Source organism: Lissotriton helveticus, chromosome 12, assembly GCF_964261635.1.
Source record: "Lissotriton helveticus chromosome 12, aLisHel1.1, whole genome shotgun sequence".
Taxonomy (NCBI): Eukaryota; Metazoa; Chordata; class Amphibia; order Caudata; family Salamandridae; genus Lissotriton; species Lissotriton helveticus.
This window is the reverse complement of record NC_136073.1, coordinates 239,136,414-239,157,329: the sequence shown is the minus strand read 5'-3', so window position 1 is coordinate 239,157,329 and position 20,916 is coordinate 239,136,414. Positions and strand designations below refer to the sequence as shown.

The 20,916-nt window shown below is 43.7% G+C and overlaps 1 protein-coding gene across 5 annotated transcripts in view; it reads left to right on the top strand.

Moving 5' to 3' along the window:
* The window catches only part of ANKRD11 (ankyrin repeat domain 11), a 1,187,914-nt gene that overhangs the window by 1,007,153 nt on the left and 159,845 nt on the right, over window positions 1–20,916 (top strand). For all 5 annotated transcript variants that reach the window (XM_078671259.1, XM_078671260.1, XM_078671262.1 and 2 more), the window contains one exon: window positions 17,077–17,224. In XM_078671259.1, coding sequence (XP_078527385.1) covers window positions 17,077–17,224 — 148 coding nt within the window. The remainder of the gene's footprint in view (window positions 1–17,076; window positions 17,225–20,916) is intronic.

Here is a 20,916-nt window from a genome sequence, read left to right as displayed (position 1 = left end):
TTCATCAAAGACTGCGACTCACACCCAGTCTTCTAACTCAGAGCCATGGAAAAATCCAACACCCAGATCCGCAACAAATGAACCTGGCGATCTGGCTCCTGAAATCCTAGAGTTTGGATACCTGAACTTGCCTCCAGACTGCATGAATATTATCAAAGAGGAAAGAAAACCCACTACCAGGGCATGTTATGCAGCAAAGTGGAAACGTTTCGTCATTTACTGCAGTAACAACGATATAAACCCATTAGATGCTTCTACACAGAACATCATTTGCTATCTCTTGCACCTACAACGTTGCAATTTAGCCTACTCATCCATCAGGATACATTTGGCTGCGTTAGCAGCGTATCTCCAAAACAGGCAACACCTTTCACTGTTTAGAGTGCCAGCAATTAAAGCATTCATGGAGGGACTTAAACGCGTTATTCCCCCAAAACACCCACCTTCACCAGTCTGGAATCTAAACATCGTTTTAACCAGACTTATGGGACCACCTTTTGAACCACTACACTCATGCGAACTACAATTTCTGACTTGGAAGGTGGCTTTCCTTATTGCCATTTCTTCACTTAGAAGAATTAGTGAGCTGCAAGCCCTAACTATTCAAGAGCCATTCAGTACATGCGAATAGAGTAGTTCTCAGAACAAACCCTAAATTCATGCCAAAAGTGGTATCCCATTTTCATATAAATCAAACAATAGAACTGCCAGTGTTCTTTCAAAATCCACAGACAGTAGCTGAAAGGGCCTTGCATACTCTTGATGTCAAAAGAGCTCTGCTATACTATATAGATAGAACTAAGGCATTTCGAAAAACAAAACAGTTGTTTGTTGCTTTCTCACCGCAACACAGAGGCAACCCTATTTCTAAATCGGGTATAGCCAGATGGATCGTTAAGTGCATTCAAATATGTTATTTAAAGGCAAAACGCACCTTAACAGTTCCCCCTAGGGCGCATTCTACACGCAAACTAGGGGCATCCATGGCTTTCCTAGGAAATATTCCTTTACACGAAATTTGTAGAGCAGCCACATGGTCAACCATACATACATTTACAAAACACTATTGTGTAGATGTACACTCCAAACAGCAAGCTGCTGTAGGACAGGCTGTTCTCAAAACTCTTTTTCAGACTGCTGCAGCTGGCACGGGCAACCACCGCTAGGGGAGATACTGCTATACATTCTATGCACAGATATGAATTCAGCAGCCCACATGCCTCGAACAGAATATGCTACATACTAGTATGCATCTGTTCTTGGCATGTAGGGCTGCTGACATTCATATCGCCCACCCGCCTCCCCAGTGCCTGTCGCAGCTGTAGCATTCACTCTTTGCATGGACATCTCTTACTGTACTATACTCCATCTCTGCCACAATGGCGAAAAACAATCTGAGGATGGAGAGGATGCCCATGCGCACTGTAGTCCGAGGGATGAGCCACCTATCTCGTGATACTTCGAAGACTCTTCCAGGACAACAATGTGCAATCATCCGGACCCAACACTAGGCGGCGATCTATGCACAGATATGAATGTCAGCAGCCCTACATGCCAAGAACAGATGCATACTGGTAAGTAGCATATTTCTTCCATTTTTGTGGCAGGAACTTCTTGATCTTTTGACCAAAGTGGTTATTGAGAGGTTGCCAGCGCTAGAAGTAGGATGTGGTGGTTGTTACTTCTACTTTCTGGTGCCCAAGAAGGAAGGAGGCCTTTGTCAGATTTTAGACCTGTGCTCTCCCAATACAATCCCCTGGTAAGAGAAATTCAAAATGTTCAGTGAGGCTCAGGTCTGTTATGCTCTCGTGGTGGTATTTGTATTCGTGGTGGTACAAGAGCATTTTCAGTTTTCTCTGCTTGCCTTTGGTCTAACCAGAGCCCTTCGGGTGTTCGCGAAAGTCCTGGCGATTGTAGCAGCTTAACATCAGAGGTCAGGGGTGCCAATCATTCCCTGCCTCGAAGACTGGCTGTTCAAGACTGGCTGTTCAAGGCGGGCTTGCACCAGGTAGTTGTCAACCGTTCTCTAACTTTCCAGCAGACCCTTCCACCTGTTCCACTGTCCTCCGATCGGCTGACTGAGGATCACCTTTTGCTTGCTCATGCAGCAGGGTGTCAGCTCCAGGAGTAGATTCAAACAAAGTCTCAGTAGTAGTCAATGAGAAATTACAATTTAAAAAGTAAATTGATTGTTCAAAACACGTAGTAGCACTTTTCAGTTTCAATGTAATTGTATTTAACAAAAAGGAAAAAAGGCATAAATATATATACTTTGCAAAGAATTGGAAGCAGGATCAACCATGCTTTTTAAGTTGTGTACTAGGAGAACACATTGTGCTTGTGAAAAGTGTTTGAAACGGCACAAGTGGAACTCAAGAAATAGAAATCAGCGTATTATTTGGGAAATATTTGAAGTACTATGCTTGAACAAATACTTTATAATGTAAAAAAGACAAAATCATGACATAATTAACAATCCCAATTAGGCTGATACAAGTCAATGGTATTTCGACCTTCATTACTTGGTGATCATCAGGGCGGGGGAACACAAGGGAGAAGATTACTGCCCAACATGGGTAAAAAGAGTTACCCCTAACCATAAATAAATGAAAGTACAAAAAATATACATGGGGTCCATGTTTGGAGTTACCAGAGGAGAATCTAAGGCACCTAGGGACAAGGAAAAGAGAAAAGGCTACATTAGCTACCATTAACAAACCTCAGACGAAGCAGCCTCCTTTGTGTCCGGAAAGATTGGCCAATACACTTACATTTGAGAAACTACAGAAGTGTTTCTTTCAAGAACTGGGTCAGCGCTGCTGGTCACCAGGAAAGACGAAAAGGTCCACAACTTGCCCTTTGAGATGTGAAATAGTCCAGGATAAACCTTGTTCGTAGGGCTGTAGAGAACAAAAAAGGGAACACCTCAGTAAATACAGATTAGACCAAAAGGGACTCACCGAATGGTGAAGAGAACGGTCAAATATGGATAATTTTGAAATTTAAAAGAATGCAGACCAATCTGGAATTAATCTATAGGAAACAATAAACAAGAAAAGTTAAGGGTGTGTGCACGCTTAGTGCTGGCCTGTTAATTAGCTGCAGTTTCCAGGGTTTCTAATTGACCCAATAGACAGAAGAGCAGGTCATAAATTGGCTGCTTGCAGCGACATGCAAGAGCCACAGGCATACTTCCCATGTGCGCCCTTTCTGTGCAATCGGTGTGTGCACTGAAGATAAAAAAAGTGTTCAAGGTTTCTAACTTGCTCAGGAGCTGAACAGAAAAGGTGCGCCCCTGCTCACTTGAATTTGTATGGTAAAATTGTGCGTGGATCAAAGGTGCACTGATTGTGTGTCAATGGGGGTCAAGCACAATAAAGTTGTGTAGAAAGGTGATTTTTCAGTAGGACAATAATATGGGGGGGGGGGGGGGAGTCCACCGTAACTGGACGTCCTTAATACAAGCTAGCACAGGAACTGGTAATGCAAGGCTGTGTTCTGTAATTGTCAATGCAAACTCCCTGGCAGGTGGCCTCAAGGAGCAATAAATATGTGGCTGATGGAGGACCACCTTCCACTCTCTTGCAACAGGAAATGCAGGCTCGTTTGTCCAAAGGAGCCATTGAGAGGGTGACAGCACCAGAAGTAGGTCATGGTTCCATACCTGCCACTTTCTGATGCTGAAAAGCGATGGATGACTCTTCCCTATCCTAGATCTCTGCCTTCACAACTAATTATTAAAAATAAAAAGGAAAAATTCAAGATGCTCACTTTAGTTCAGGTTCTCTCTGACCAAGAGTGTCTTGGAGACTGAATGCTAGAGCTGGATTTGCAGGATGCCTACTTCTTGGTTCCCATCCTGCCTGCCTACAAGTTTTACCTGCAGTTAATGGTAGGCCAAGAGCATTATCAGTTTGTTCTTCTCCCCTCTGTTCTTACCAGCACCCCTCAATCGGTGAGAACTGCTGTGGCTGTAGCTCATCTGCGGAGGTCAGGGATTCCAGTCTTCCTCTTCTTCAACGACTGGCTGTTGAAGGTGCGATTGCCCCAGGCAGTTCTTTCCCACCTTCAACCTACTGTGGACCTCCTGTCATCTTTGGGATTCACTATCAATGTGCCAACGCCACACCTGAGTCCTCACACAATCCCCTTCATTGAAGCCATTCTTGACACAGTTCGGTTTTGTGCCTTTTCCCCTGTATAAGAGTCCAGGACATTCAGACTATGATCGCTATCTTTGAGCCTTGGTCCTGGTTTTCGGTGAGGTCAGCTCAGAGGCTGCTGGGACTGATTGCCTCCTCCCTCAGCTGGTCAAGCACGCCAGATGGCATATGCGGTCTTTGCATTGGGATCTGAAGTTCCAGTGGTCCCAACATTAAGGGGACCTCTCTGACCAAGTTCAGATTTTGGAGGAGACTGCACAAGATCTATCTTGGTGGATGCAGGACTGCGATTGGGTCAGTGGCAGAGCCCTCTTCCTTACCCACCTAGAGCTGAGAAGGGGGATTGATTCATCACTTATGGGTTGGGGAAGCGATCTAGGAGAGGTAGAGATTGGAGGCCTCAAGTCTCCAGAGGAGTCCCAGCTTCACAGCTACCTTCTGGAGCGGAGGGCCATCATCTTTGTGTTAGAATCCTTCCTGCTGTCTACCTAAGGGACACTGGTACAGGTGCTCATGGACATCACCACCTCTGTGTTGCTGCTACATGCAGGGTGGGCTTAGGTAATGGGCCCTGTGCCAAGAGGCGTCTGGAAATAGCTGACCTGCCGGGGAGTTTTCCTGGTGGTTAACCTAGCAGAATCCATGAATATCAGAGCAGATGAGCTCAGCCTTTAGCGCCTAGTGGATCACAAATGACAATTACACCCGGAGGTGGACCATGGTCTCCAGTGCCAGTCTTCTTGGACACTTGCGAGGCTGCTGCTTGGGGTCAGTTCACCAAGCACTAGAGCTTGGAAAGTGAGGTCTGGTTAATCAATAAGTGTATCTTGTAGAGCACAGCGTGTCATCCCAGAAGTCTCCAGGTGCTGGGTGGTAGTTGGAGCCTCAGTTGTAGAGCGATGGTGGACAAAGAGCCAAGTCTTGAGTTGCTTCCTGAAGTACTACAGAGATGGGGAGGTGCACAAGTGGAGGGGGAGGTCGTTCCAGGACTTGGTGGCAAGGTAGGAAATGAAATTACCTCCACAGCGGCGGCGACAGATGCTGGAAATGTGTGCCAAGGCAAGCGTGGGGGTTCAGAGCTCCCTGTTGGGTTGGTGGAGTGTCAGGAGGTTGTTGATGTAGAAGAATCCAGGTTTGTGGAGGGCTTTGTAGACGTGTGAGGAGTTTGAAGAGGCTGGACGGAGAGCTAGTGGACAGCTCTGAGGTGAGTGTTGATGTTGGTTCTTCTCAGGAAGTCGAGGACGAGTCTTGCCGCAGAGTTCTGGATGGTTTGGATGAGTTTCAGGAGCTGTTTGGTGTTTCCCGCGTAGAGTGCTTTGCTGTAGTGCAGGTGGCTGGAGATGAGGGCTTAGGAGACCAGTCTTCCTGGTTGAGACGAAGATCCATCGGAACATGCGGAAGCAGGCAGAGGAGATTGCGCTGATCTGTTACTTCATGGACAGGAGGGTGTCCAGGATATTTCTGAGGATTTGTGCGTGGGCTGTTGTGGTGGGCGCGGGCCGTGTGCGAAGGGCCACCAGTTGTCGTAGAGGAAGGGCTGATTCCCAAAGATGATGGCATCTGTTTTCTCAGTGTTTTAAGCAGCTGGTCTTAATCCAGGTGGTGATGTCTGTCATCCTGTTTTGGAGATTCACTCTTGTGGTTTCTGCATCTACTGTGAGGGATGGGAAGAGCTGGGTGTCATCGGAGTAAGTGATTATGTTGAGTCTGTGGGTTTGGGCGATGTCTGCCAGTGGCGTAATATAGGTGTTGAAGACTGTGGAGTCGAGGGAGGAGCCTTGGGTGACGCCTCATTTGATGTCTGTGGGTGCAGAGGAGAAGGGTGGTAGGTGGATCCTCTATCTTTTTCCAGAGAGGAAGGAGTTGATCCAGTCGAATGTGTTACCCTGAATGCCGATGTGGTGGAGTCCGGTCACAAGGGTGTGGTGGGAGACTGTCGACGGCTGCCGATAGGTCGAGGGCACCTGTTTCACCTAGGTCGAGGAGGCATTTGTCATCTGTTGCTGCAAACAGGGTGGTCTCTGTGCTGTGGTTGGGCCAGAAGCCTGATTGGGATGGGTAGAGCAGGTTGTTTTCCTCGAGGTCATCCGTGACCTGTCAGTGATGGCTTTTATCCAAGACTTTGGAGGGGGATGGGGCGGTACTTTTTGAGTTCTTTAGAGTTGGCTGAGGGTTTCTTAAGGAGGGGCTTGACCTCTGTGGCTGTGGTGATGGATGTGTTAAGGAGATCTGTGACGGAGCCTCAGATTACTTCTTTTCCTAAGTTGTAGATTTGGTGTGGGTAGGGATCAGAGGAGGATCTGGAGTGAATGGAGTTCATGATGGAGATGGTGTCTTCGATAGAGAGTTGCTTCCAGTCAGAGATCCGATGGGGGGTGGGAGTCGTTGGTTTTGGTGCAGCTGTAGTTGAGAATGGTGGGTTGAGGGTTGAAGTTGCTGTAGATGTCTGAGATCTTGCTGTGAAAATAGTCTGCTTAGGGTGTTGCAGAGGAATTGGGAGGGGTGGATCGTGTTCTCAGTGGCGGAGGGGCAGGAGATTTCTCTGATTATGCTGAAGAGTTCCTTTGTGTGATGGGCGCTCCCCTTGATGTGGGTGGTGATTGCTTCTTTCTTGGTTTCAGATGGAGTTGATAGCTGTTGAGGGCGGACCTGAAGAAGTAGAGGTTGGCATGAGTTTTTTGGAGCGCCAGTGTCTCTCCAACTTCTTACAGTAGGGTTAGAAGGTCAGTAGCTCTGGGGTGTACCAACTAGTTTGCTTGGCGGGTCTGCTGTTGGTGGTGGTCCGGGGGGTGAAGGTGGCACCGGCGATCCAGTTGGAGAAGTTTTGGACGCGGAGTTCGAGAGTCTTGGAGGTAAAGGGTCTTGCTTCTTTGAGGGCAGTGGTTCAGAGAAGTTCTGTGACTTTGACAGTTGCAGCGAGGGAGATTGGGGTGTGGGCCATCGATGGTGAAGTTGACAATGCTGTGGTCTGTCCAGGTCCGCTCCGTGGTGTGTGAGAACTTGGCTGTGCCGTTGATGGAGAAGATGGGGTCCAGTGTGTCCTGTGATGTGTGTGGGGGCAGTGACCAGTTGAGAGAGGCTGATGATACCCATGTTTCTAAGAATCACAGTGCCCTTAGGGCCTTCGAGGTGGAAGTTAGGTCTCCCTGGAAGATGTAGTGTTGCACTCTGTTGCTATGGGGCTGATGCAGTCCAGTGTGGTGTTTCAGAAGCTGGGGCGCAGGGATATGAGGTCTATAGGCGAGGATTCCTCTGATGGTGATTTTTGCGACTAATTTGATCTGTCAGTTGAGGTGCTCCGTAAGGTGCAGTGTAGTCATCTGAGGTGGTGCAGTAGAGGGAGTGCTTGTGGATGATGGCAAGCGGCTTAGTTGAACACATACGAGGAGCACTGTCCCTCGTTCTCAATCATCGATCCTGAAACTCCCAGTGCATTGCCACTGATCACCTACAAAGGGATTTCCCACCGCTACGGCTGTAGCGTAATATTCACAGAGCCTCCTTGGCTGACCTACATTATCGGATTGGCAGCCTTCCCTCACATTGAGTACCCGGACGGGTCCTCATGTGAGTAACCTCTTTTCCTTTATTCTTCACGTGAGACACATCATTTTCACGAGGCTGCGCAGTTACATTTTCAGATGTCCCTTCATCAATAGTCCTGAAGAGACCCCACATTGTTTAGAGTCTCGAAATGCCGTCGACAAACAGAAGAAGCGAACCATTTCCCAAAGCATATCACTGTATATAGCTGCTGTTCCCATAGAATAATTTTTGAAAATGGTAGACTTCTACAAATTGTGGAAACCTTGTATATAACACTCACATTGTCACTCAGCATGCCTTTCCACATCACATTATTTCAGGATGCCCGACGCGTTTCAGGGAACCACCCCCTTCCTCATGGGCTGCAAGAAAAAACACTCGGGATTGCACCAATTGCTTTGCTGGCCTTTTATTCAATCAAGTCCCCCAGAATACGTATACTCAGTGCAACGTCAATCACAGGTTTGCTGGGACTTGTGGTCCTTTGGCCCATGAGGAAGGGGGTGGTTCCCTGAAACGCGTCGGGCATCCTGAAATAATGTGATGGGGAAAGGCATGCTGAGTGAGAAGCCCGGAGGGCGGAGAACTGTCTTGTGCCTCTCGAATGCTTAAGGCACTTTGCTCAAACTTATCGCTACACGGCGGCCTGGCCGTGGAGAGAGCACCATCGTGTGCTGTAAAAAGGAAGGCTTTCAGCATCACGAGGCTTGTTTCCAAAACAATTTGGGATGACATCAAGCACGGAACGCTTTGTGATTAACAGCTTGCCTAACTGCAAAAGACACAGCCTACTGAAGGTAATTTATGACAGCAAAAATAATGTGAAAACTCTCGACCTTACTCAAAGGAAATATTTAAATTGTGCACCAAATGAAAGGACCACAAGTCCCAGCAAACCTGTGATTGACGTTGTACTGAGCATACGTATTCTAGGGGACTTGATTGAATAAAAGGCCAGCAAAGCAATTGGTGCAATCCCGAGTGTTTTTTCTTGCAGCCAATGAGGAAGGGGGTGGTTCCCTGAAACGCGTCGGGCATCCTGAAATAATGCGATGTGGAAAGGCATGCTGAGTGAGAAGCCCGGAGGGCAGAGAACTGTTGTGTGCCTCTCGAATGCTTAAGGCACTTTGCTCAAATAATATATATATATATATATATATATATATATATATATATATATATATATATATGTGTGTGAGCTCGATGATCAATTTTACTTCATGAAAAAAGATATAAGCACTCCGGGTAGAAGGCAGGATTTTATTTCGCCAGCAACAACAGTGAAAGATACAAACGCGTTTCAGACAGTGTCCTTCTTCAGTGTCTTCAGTGTATCCAACGCGGAGCATATATATTACCTACTGGCGGTCGCCAGTAGGTATATATAGTTAGGATTTTTTCTCTATGGGATTTTTGAAAATTCTATGTCAAATAACTTTGGCGTTTGTGGACGGAATTGGCTGAAATCTTCAGGAAAATGGCACATTTTGTTTCTGAGCAGCCCCTGAAAATTGGGGGGGGGGTTCGTCCAGGGGGGGTCGAGAAAAAAGGGGGGTCCCAAAACGTGTTTTTAACATTGAGTTTTCCATAGGGCGGTTGGCCTCACTTTTAGCCCGAACGGCTGAATGGATTTGCACGAAACTTGGCAAAATTGTAGGGACTGGTAGCCCGATGTGCCTTTTGTAGGTCTCAATATATGTGCTACAGTGGATTTTGAGAAATTAACGTTTAAAAAAAGATATATATCTGTAACAGCGGACCGGGCAGCGCTCCAGTACGCGTACTTTTCGCGCAACGGAGCTTTGTGAAGCGAAGCTGATTGGTTCTCCGGCGTCTGTCAACATTCCAAACAGTCCGTAGCGGCCGCCATCTTGTCTCTCGGTAGGATCGAGAGACAAGAGGAGGCCAAAGCGAAGGGGCAAATGACCATAAGGGGGCATAGTAGATCCTCGCTGACCCCCTAGGTTTGATGTGGAGGTTTTAAAAGGGCCCCGCGGGGCAAAAAAATAAAATAATAATAATAATCGAACGGCTGAATGGATTTGCACGAAACTTGGTAAAATATTAGGGACTGGTAGCCCGATGTGCCTTTGCTAGGTCTCAATATATGTGCTCCAGTGGATTTTGAGAAATTAACGTTCAAAAAAAGATATATATCTGTAACAGCGCTCCGCTTCGCGTAACGGAGGTTTGCGAAGCTGATTGGTCATTCTGTCACTGGGCTATAGTTGGGCTACATCTGGCTGATATTTGGGCTACATTTGTTTTTTTTGTCTCTGGCGGCCATCTTTGGGCTACATTGGGCTACATTGGGCTACATTGGGCTTCATTGGGCTACATTTGGGCTCCAACATATATATAGGCCAATGTAGCCCAATATATATTTTTCAAAGTTAATTTTCGTAAAAACCACTGGAGCATATATCTTGAGACATAGCAAAGGCACATCGGGCTACCAGTCCCTACAATTTTGCCAAGTTTCGTGGAAATCCATTCAGCCGTTCGAGCTAAAAGTGAGTCCAACCGCCCTATGGAAATGAAGGAAATGAATGGGTAATTTGTAATTAGCAAATAGCTCATCGCAAACTAGGAATGGTAAAGAATCGCTATTTATTCCTTAAAGTTCGCTATTAAGGAAATGCAAAAAACTTTGATGATACATATGGCGGTTCATCTCTAACAAGATAAGAAGCATAGGGATAGATTTATGATGACTGGCGCATCACCAGGGATGTGTTAGTCATTCTGTGCCGCTGTTCCGTCACCTATGGTGTGCTGCATTTACAATGCGGCGCATCATGGGGCAAAAACAGCACAGATGCGTGATGTATCTGTGCCGTAAAGGTGGCGCATTGCTGGAGTTGTATCGCAAGTGTGATGAAGCTCCAGCAAGGGTCGGGGGTGCCCCTGTCGCAGGGTTTCTGTTCTCACACAGAACTGTGGACAGAGGATTGGAACCTCGGCGAATTAGGGTGTCCCAAAACTCACCTTAGTAATCAAAAACCCCTTAGCAAGCTAGGTACAGTGTCACATTGGATATAACAAACTCTCAATGTTTAGACAATCCAGAATATGAACTTATAGTACCTCAGGATACGTGGAACTCATGAACAGTCGGTCGTTATATATTTCTTAGAAACCAGAACATGGAGTTAAGAAGAACACATGTGTATTTGAAATGTTTATTTACTAATGCCGTCTTCTCAGGCGTAGTATCTTAGATAATACAAGTACACATATTATCAGTAGCAAAATTACCAGCATAGTTACTAGTACATAGAAAGCGAATGGTGACAGTATGTTAACATGCTGTAAATGAATAAGAGTTAGCAACACTTATAAGCAGCCACGGGCCGTGGAGGGAGTTACGGTGGGGCAGGGAGGCGGGGAGGGGGAGGGGCAGGGTGGAGAGGGCTCCACCCTGCCCCTCCCCGCCCCACCGTAACTCCCTCCACGGCCCGCGGCTGCTTATATCTCACCCTCCCTAATACACATATTATATTATTTGCTAAGAAGGTCTGTTTGTGTTGGTTTAGGGCGTGCCCATACTTTAGTGTCTTAGATTTGAAGGAATCACATCAGCATACACCAGCTCTCTCTTCATGTGAACCGCATCAACTGTTGTGTATGTGTGTTCGGCAAAGCAATATAAAACCCGCCTCATGCCCAGAATTGGCAGAAGCTGCACTTATGTTATGAGTATGAAGTCGTGGAGATCAGACCTCATAACAATTCTGTATCGTGTTGTTCTTGAAACTTCAGCACTCGCTGTACAGATATAGTTTAACAAGCAAAGCAGATAGTAGAGCAATAACATATTATTCTCATGTAAACCACGATGAACTACTAGGTTGAAAGCTAAAGCAACAACTAAGTGTCGTGTGCAGAAGTTGCAAAAAAGGAAAAATGGCGTTTAAACCGGTAATGAGCCCATGCTAACTTAACACGGTGTAAAGATATCCAGGACCTAGATGACACCTCGCCATGATCCGGAAACGAACTGAATAAGATAATAGAAGTGCCATCTCATGAGAGCAGATTGCAAGTTTATATGTGGACGGTCCGCAAGGTAAAACATTAAAAACTAGGAAAATTTAATGCTAAAGAAAAATAAAACAGCCAACTACTTTATCGAGGCTTAAGCCAATAGGCAAGCTAAATAATAAAAACTTGACAAATAAGTCAATGAATTGTCAATGAAATGCTAGTACTCAGCATATCAAACATGAAAAAGGTCTATGACATAACTGTGTATGCAAAATAAGCTGCAACAGCCTCCAATAGGAAGTCACCGTCTTCATCCGAAAAGAGTTCAGCCATCCAATTTAAAAGCGGAAAAGAACATACGTGCTCTCCCAGCACCGGATCCTCTATCACCATCAGAGGACAGCTCGGTGGGTTTTCAAGAAAGCTCTGTTCCAAGAAAGACTGTGTTGCCGCCAGTAAATTCCAGGGACCAATTAGTCCATGCATCAATGCCACAGCCATAATCCTTTCGCCAGGACAAACCAACTCGTGAGTAATGATAGGAGTCATCAGCTGATTAAAGTCGACGTCAGGAGAAACCGGTCCGCAGAGACACAAATCAATGGCCCAATCGAAATCACAGGTCAGGCAGTGAAATACAGGCTGGACACAGGTGAAGTAGGAGAATCGAAAAGATAATCCATATGCCGTGCTTAATATCGCCAACGGCATTGTGCCATAATATTCTAGCATGCGATTGCGGAACAGTGTCAGCAGCTGCAGGGCGGGAGCTTGCACAGGAGGGACATCCATATTTAAAAATGTAAAAAAGCACAAGAGCGTCCGCTGGTAATGCAAGTAAAAATGGGAATCCACGAAGCAGAGTGGAAAAAATAGAATGAAAGAAAGCAGGGATGACTCCAAAGATTTTCTCAAATGAAGTCACGAGACCACTGGTAACAACTTTAAAAAAGTGCGCCAGGGCCTTTGTGGAGGACGCGTTAAAGATAGTCCGAACCATGTCGCTGAAATGCAAAGGCGAATCAGTATTTAAAAGGGTCTGCACCTCTGTACGGGTGTTCGCTATGTGAAGCACGAAAGTTTCACGGGCCGAACTCAAGGCCACCTCTCTCTGAGACAAAAGAGCTCTTATTCTTGCCATGCCGTTGAAATGTGCTCCCAAGGTTGGTATTTGTGGCCAGATTGAAAACTCCCTATGTTCATGTGTGGGAGGAAATAGAACATTTCTGCAGCAAATAACCCGTTCATTTACTGTTACGATAAAAGGAATACTTTTAATTAACCCAGAACAATCTTCATTATTGAGCATCAAATAACTACCATTTTCCAACAACTTGAACGTGGGGATGATAGCAGGAACTGGCGTGCCTTGCAACACGCAAGCCATATTTGGTCGGTGTTTGTTGCATGAACCGTGTAACTGTATGTGCCTACACATTAGTGAATGATCTGGCGTCTCAGTGCATTCCTCTCCATTCAGATAAACTTCTTGATCATCTTTGAAACATCTGTATGTGTATGGAAGCGACCAGACCTCATGAAGAAAAGCACTACCTAAAGGTTCATAACGACCTATTGGTATATATTTCATACAATTTGAAAACTTATATAAAGCAAAAGGCAGCGTTATTAAACCGTGGATAAGGCACGTTGCCAAAAAACCCGCAATCCTCTGCTGATGATGTCACTGAGCATGTCATGAATGATGTAATATGTGACATCATCAGCAATGGATTACGGGTAATAGTATCTCTAGTTTACTCCCCTATAGCTGTCTTTCTTTTAACATAAGTGTCTGTTTCCTTCCCTTATACTTACTGTTCTTTTTTTAAAAAAAACTTTTTGGTTCACTTCCGGTTCGCGTACCGGCGAGCGAACTGGGAAGCGAACTACGAGAAATAGAGGTTGGCACAGTTCCAAATATTGTACCAATTTTTTAATAACGGGGAGGTAGTTCTGAAAAGAACTTTTTTTTTAATTATTTTTCTGAACATTTTTTTACTTTTTTTGAATTTTTCTGAACAGTTTTATATTTTTTTGGGTTTTTCTTGCAGGGGGCAATGAAAACGATTCATTGTAAAGGGCTCAACAGGAGCAACAAAACAAAAAAAGTATTTATTATTTGGGGCGTTTCGTACAAACTTGCATATGATAGTCAATAGCTCTGTTGATCAGAGTGATGCTTCTTTCTCCGTAGCAAATGAATCCATTGCAATGTACGCAGACGTGTTTTACTTCATGAAATCTCGTTTGAATATTTGGCACCATCTCCCTGCCCTCTGGTCCCGTTACTTCTGGTACAACAGATCTTCTGGCCATAATAGGGAGATTATCTAGGTCGTTACGAAACTGTGCAGCACTGTAGTTGTTAGGATGCCACCTAGTCATATGGCGATGCATTGTGTAGTTTCCGAAACTGTATTTTTTGTCGGTCCCTCTGGACAGTCTATCTTGACATATAAGGCAAGTTACGTATCTTGCATTTACTTTTTTCTGACCTTTGGGAATTTTAAAAAATTGCCAAATGAAGTTTTCTTTCCGGTGAGACGTCCTGGGCTCCTCAGGCAAAAAGTGCCTCTCTTCGTGCTCGTCGTCCTGTTCCTCTTCTTCCTCTTCTTGCTGAATTATAACTTGAGCAGGTGGTCCACTCTTCCTTGGATGTGGTGGGGAAGCACCAGCTGAAGCTACTAAAGAAGCCATTGCTCACTGGTAACAAAGGGTCTTTCTCTCACAATGATGAAAGTCAGAGTGAGGAAAGAAGGAGGGATTTTCATCATTTGGGAAAAACAATAGTTCTCAACCAATGAAAAGTGTTCATTTTAGATTATATGACCTAGTCTTACATCATTAGGAAACCAAAAGTGAAATGAACCAATGAAAAGTGTTATTACCAAGTCACATGACCTGCTGTGTTTACGTTAAGCGCTTTGCAGGGCCTCCCGGTTTGCTTCCAGAAACCTGTGCTTTGCGACTCGGTAAGCGTACCAGTTCGCTAACGTAGCACGTCATATGACGTATCACGCGACAACGCGAAACGTCATGCGGACGGGAGGCGTCACAATGTTGTTTTCTAACGCGGCAGTTGCGGTAAAGAAACGTTTACCGGCTCGCGGTCTATTTCGCGGCATCAAGGTCAGCTAACGGGAAGCTTCCCGATTCGCGAAGCGGGAACGAAGAAAAAAAAATATTTAAAAAAAAAATTATTAATAAACATATAAAATATATTTTTGGATTTAAAGAAGAATACATTTTACAGCTACAGATATTAGCTGTTAAAAAACCAATGAAATTCACTGAAAAAACCATAGGTTATAGACCATATATAGTTAGGAATTAGCATTTACAAAACCTTGAAAATTCACTGAAAAAACCATAGGTTATAGACCATATATAGTTAGGAATTAGCATTTAGAAAACCTTATTTTACTCACACAAAACCATTGAAATTCCATATATAGTTAGTTGCACTAACTATATATCGCGCACCCGCAATCCACTGCTGATGATGTCACATATTACATCATTCATGACATGGTCAGTGACATCACTGATGACATCACTGATGACATCTCAAATGACATCACTGATGACATCTCATTTGACATCAATGACCACATCACTGATGATATCATTCATGTGACAATACAATGCATCTCCTCATATTTTAATATAACCTCTGTTTCACCCAGTGTTAAATACAGAGTATAATTTTTGAAACCATTGACACACCAATACTAGTTACTACATATGTACTCACTGATTCCTACGTCTACACACACATTCACTCATTCACCCATACAATCATTCATACATACAATCACTCATCTTTACAACACTATCATATGCACTCATACACCTATACAGACACTCACACTCTGCCACTCATCCATGGAGTTACTCACACACCTAGTCAGTCCTGTAAAGAATCAATCACACTTTCATTTTCTTGTCTATATAGTTAAACATAGAGCACCTTATATTTTCAAACATATACTAACACATACTTACCTTGTTATACAATTATTGATATAAGTACACATTGATCTGCACAGAGTCACACACCTCCCAGCCACACACACACTCAGTCTCCCATACAAATACTTGGTCAATCAATAACCCATATAGTTACTCATATAGCTATTGATCAACACATGCAACAGTTTACAGAACAACAGACATAATGATGCACAAATTAAGACAGTTTAGTCACTAACCCATGCACTCAGTGAGACACATTTAATCACTCACTCATACAGTCAGTCATGCACCTACTAAATCCTTCGTCCAGACACTTATACATCCACTCATTCTTCAATATGTAAGACATATTTAAACTTTACAGAAACATAAAATCACTGGATGTTATCAGTGATGTCATTTGAGATGTCATCAGTGATGTCATCAGTGATGTCACTGACCATGTCATGAATGATGTAATATGTGACATCATCAGCAGTGGATTGCGGGTGCGCGATATATAGTTAGTGCAACTAACTATATATGGAATTTCAATGGTTTTGTGTGAGTAAAATAAGGTTTTCTAAATGCTAATTCCTAACTATATATGGTCTATAACCTATGGTTTTTTCAGTGAATATATATATATATATATATATATATATCACCTGGAAAAGAAGACGACCGGCTGTAACACTGGCAATAGAGAGCGCCACCTCTTAAAATTCTGAGCAAGGAGCACTGAATTTGTTTTGCTTTTATAGCCCTGTTTTGTTTCTCATTGAAGTTCGAGCCTGACATTGGATTAATTTTCAACTTCTGTAAATTGCTGCTATTGATTCAGATTGCATTTGCATATTGCTGGATGAAAATGTTCCTTTGTAATCACACGTACTATTTAGTTTATTGTGCAGATATGGAAGTTTTATCAATTACTTGTATTTTGCACGGTTGCCCTTTTGTACTATTTATTCATGGTAATATCCTATGTGTTAACATGTTATACAACTTTAATGTTTATTCATGAAGTATTTATTAGCAGTCTATCTTATCCAGACAACAGTTGCACGGCATACAGCACTTTATCTTGCCTGGCATAAGGTTTCATTAATTCCTTTTAAATAATTCAACTTCTATGCGAGATCTGCATTTCTGCTTTACTATATCCCTTTCCTCTGCTTTTCTTTTTACTCATAGCCTTTTGTATCATTGGGAGAATGAACCAGAGTGATTCAACAAATATCGTGGGGTGTTATTCGTGTTCATACTGTATGTTTTAAATGTATGTTTTTTTTGTAAAGCTGAACCTATAAACTTGACGGATTGGTTAAACTGCTATCATTTATTTTCTAGTCTTCTCACAAATATGGGCAAGGGTTGCAAATATTCCTAATGGATTTCAACTGTTCATTTTTCATTACAGGTCGTAAAATTATTGCTGCGATATGGCGGGAACCCTCATCAAAGTAACAGGAGAGGCGAGACACCATTGAAAGTAGCCAACTCTCCAACAATGGTGAATTTGTTGCTGGGTAAGGGCACCTATACATCTAGCGAAGAAAGCTCCACAGGTGAGACAGTGAAGCCTATCATTTGTTCTGTAAAACAGGCCAGAGCCTGATACAAGATTTGTGATGAGCCTCTAATGTAATCAAACTTGCTTATCTTTTTAAGGGGACAATATATCTATGCAACATGTCCCTCTTTACTGGCTTACTAGCAGTTTTCTTTATTTTGCCTATTTAGCACAGTTATATTGTTATTGTGAAGGGACGGTTCAGTTTGGTCTAAAGGTATGAATATTTTAGCACTGCAGCCATAGTAGAATATATTTCATACATATTCATTTCCTAATTCTGTTGGTGAATACGGAAGATCTAGTCACTTATATCAATTTACTTAATCCAAGAAAAGTACATGCTGTGTTTCAGTCACTACCATACTAAATCTAGCAGATGTTGCAAGTTCAGTACAAGTTGAAGATGTCCCTTAATACTTTGTTTTGTAAAGCCAATTTCTTTACTATGGATTTATGAAGTGTTGTCCTGCACTTTTAATCAGCCTTGTGGTCAGTTCGGAGAACTTCCCTGTAATTGGAATCTTGGCCTTTGTAAGGGGTGATTACTTCAATCCAGTTTTTTTTGGCATTTGAGTCTCTATTCTTAGCCTGTTCTGTCAAATACCAGCCTGATTTTAGATTATTTATATTCTGTATGTTTTCGTCTCAGGCTGGAGTTGATACATTCCATTGCATCTTTCTATTGTCTGTAAGTCTGCTAAGTGAGACTCACTTTTCTAGTGTATCACATTTGGTTTTGCATATGGATTACACTGATGTCATAATCCTGTTACCAGGGGCAGCATGATGGCCCTGAACATATAATCGATATTCTAGGACTGTTTGAAATCCCAGCTATAAGGATAGACAAAAACTAGGTATGAAGCTGGAGATAACATTTAAGATGGGTTGGTGGAGGAATATCAGGAGTAATACAAAGACACTGTGCTAATTTTTTGATCCAAAATACATTCAAAGGAAAGTTAAAGGCCAATAATGACCAGTGCTATCTAAGGACCGGTTGGATGTGTACAGTGTGTAGTTGTAGGGAGGAACACCCGTAAAACATGTAAAGCTTTTGTCTTGGAGAACTCTAATTTTGAGATAGTCAGCTTCTTTAGGGGACTGTCGATTTACAAAGAATTTTTTATATATATATATATATATATATATATATATATATATTCTTGCTGTAAAAAAACAAAGGTTAGTGACGTTCTAGTTGGATGTTGAACTAGGTTAAGAGTGTATGTTTATAGACAAAAAAAACACTGAAATTCGTCAGTAATAGTTCAGTGAAATGACTATAACTTGTGCCCTCACATTGCACTGCTTATGACCTCACATATCATATCACTCATTGCATTGTTCAATAACATCGTTGATTTCAGTGTTTTGTATTAACCCCTTCTACGCTCATGACGAGCTGAGCTCGTCATGAGCGTAACCTGCGCTACGCGGATGACGAGCTGAGCTTGTCATGTACCGCGGGATTTTTAAAATCGCAGCGGGAAAACCGCTAGCGCGCATGCTGTTAAAACAAATGTTTTTATATTATTACAAGGTGAAACTATGACATCACGTTAACCTTTTTTTTCTTTCAGTGAACTCTGTTTTATTTTTTTAATGAAAGTTAAAATCCTAGTACCTAAACTAACTATAACATCACTTAATTTTTTTTCCCAGTGAATTTCTTAGGGTTTTTTATTACATGAAGTAAGATATTACCATACCCAACAATAAAGTCACTTTATCCTTAGATTTTCAGTGAATTTCTTCGGCTTTTTAAACATAAAGTAACATCTTATTACGTACCTAACTATATTGCCACTTGAACCTTTTTGGGTTTTTTCAGAGAATATCTGCAGTTTTTTTAATCATATTCACACAACTCCTTCAGGAGGATAGCTTTTGACTGTGCCACTGCATATAGCCTATGGCTGTTGGCACAATATGACCGTACGGTTTGGCGAATGGCCAGACTTTGGTGCCCAATGCCCCGTTCCTGGCCTAGCCCTCACGGTCTGATACCCACCCCATATTTTCATGTATTTGTATTTTTTTTCGGTGCAAAACTGGCACTTATCTTATCTTATCTTATGCGGAATTTGTTAAGCGCACGGTCACCCAGAGGTTTCATGGCGCTGAGGAAACTGATGGAAGATGGTAAGTAAAGAGGCAGATGGAATAATGCTCTAACCGTGCGCTTGTTTGAATAGCCAGGTCTTCAACGCTCTCCTGAACTCTGTCAGCTTGGTACAATTCCGGATAGACAAGGGCAGTGAGTTCCAGGTTTTTGGGGCCAGGTATGCGAAGCAGGATCCACCAAGTCGTTTCTTTTTATATGTCGGCACCGTGAGGAGGGACAGATGGGCAGAACGGAGGTCGCGGGTCGGTTCATGTTTGTTTATGAGTTGATTGACGAACCTGGGGCTTTTACCATGGAGAGCCTTAAAAATTATGCAGCCTGTCTTGAAGGTGATCCGATGGGTTATAGGGAGGCCAACAAAGGTTTGGCTGACTTCCTGCGATTGCTCTTGAATATTAATCTGGCCGCTTGATTTTGAACAATCTGCAGGCGTTTAGCGATGGTGAGGGGAAGACCCAAGTAGATAGAGTTGGAGAAATCTAATCGTGAGAGAACCAGTGCGAGTACTACCTGGATGAGAGCAGTATGGGTCAGCAGATGGGCGATCTTTTTAATCTTTCTTAGCTGGAAGAAGCAGGAGGAGATCACTGTTCCGGCCTGGGATTTCAGTGAGAGGTCGGCGCTGAGAGTAACCCCAAGACTTTTAGCTGACTGGGAGGGGGATGGGGGAGTGCCCATTGAGGATGGCCAGAAGTGGGGGCCCCAGCTGAGTGCGCTGTTGCTAGGGAGTACCAACTCAGTCTTTCCTGGGTTCAGCTTAAGATGGTTCTGATCCATCCAGCTCTGAATGTGCAGCATGGTCTTTTGAAATTCCTCGACGGAGTCTGGAGAGTTGAGGGGAAATACCAGCTGTAGATCGTCTGCGTAGTTGTAAATAATGACTTTTCTATTTTTCAGGGAGTGCAGGAGGGGTTTAAGATATAAATTAAAAAGGAGGGGAGACAGTGAGGAGCCCTGTGGGACACCGCAGGTGGTTGGGAGTGTGGGGGCTGTGAAGTTGTCCAGCTTTACAGCCTGGGATCTGTCCGTCAGGAAGGACTTAATCCAAGCGAGAGCCGTGCCGCTGAGGCCGGCTTGTTCGACACGGTGTAATAGAATAGTATGGTCCACCGTGTCGAACGCGGCCGATAGGTCAAGAAGTACGAGGGCTTGGTGAATTCCATTGTCGGCGTTGGTCCTTAGAGTATTCTGCACGGCAAGGATCACCGCTTCGGTGGAATGTGCCTGGCGGAATCCCGCTTGGTTGGATTCCAGATAATCTGATGTTTCGATGAAATTGGCTAAACAGCTGGTTACATAGGCTTCAAGCAGCTTTGCACCGTAAGGGAGAAGGGAAATGGGGCGGTAGTTTGAGAGGTTAGAGGGATCGGCACCTGGTTTCTTGATTAGAGGGACCAGGGTGGCATTTTTAAAGGAATCGGGTACTATTCCTCGTGATAGGGAGGTGTTCAAAATGGGGAGTATGCCCTGAGGGAGTGCAGCATACACTTCTTTCAGTATATGCGGGGGACAGGGATCGTTAGGTGAGCCCGATTTTACTCGGTTCATTAGTTCCA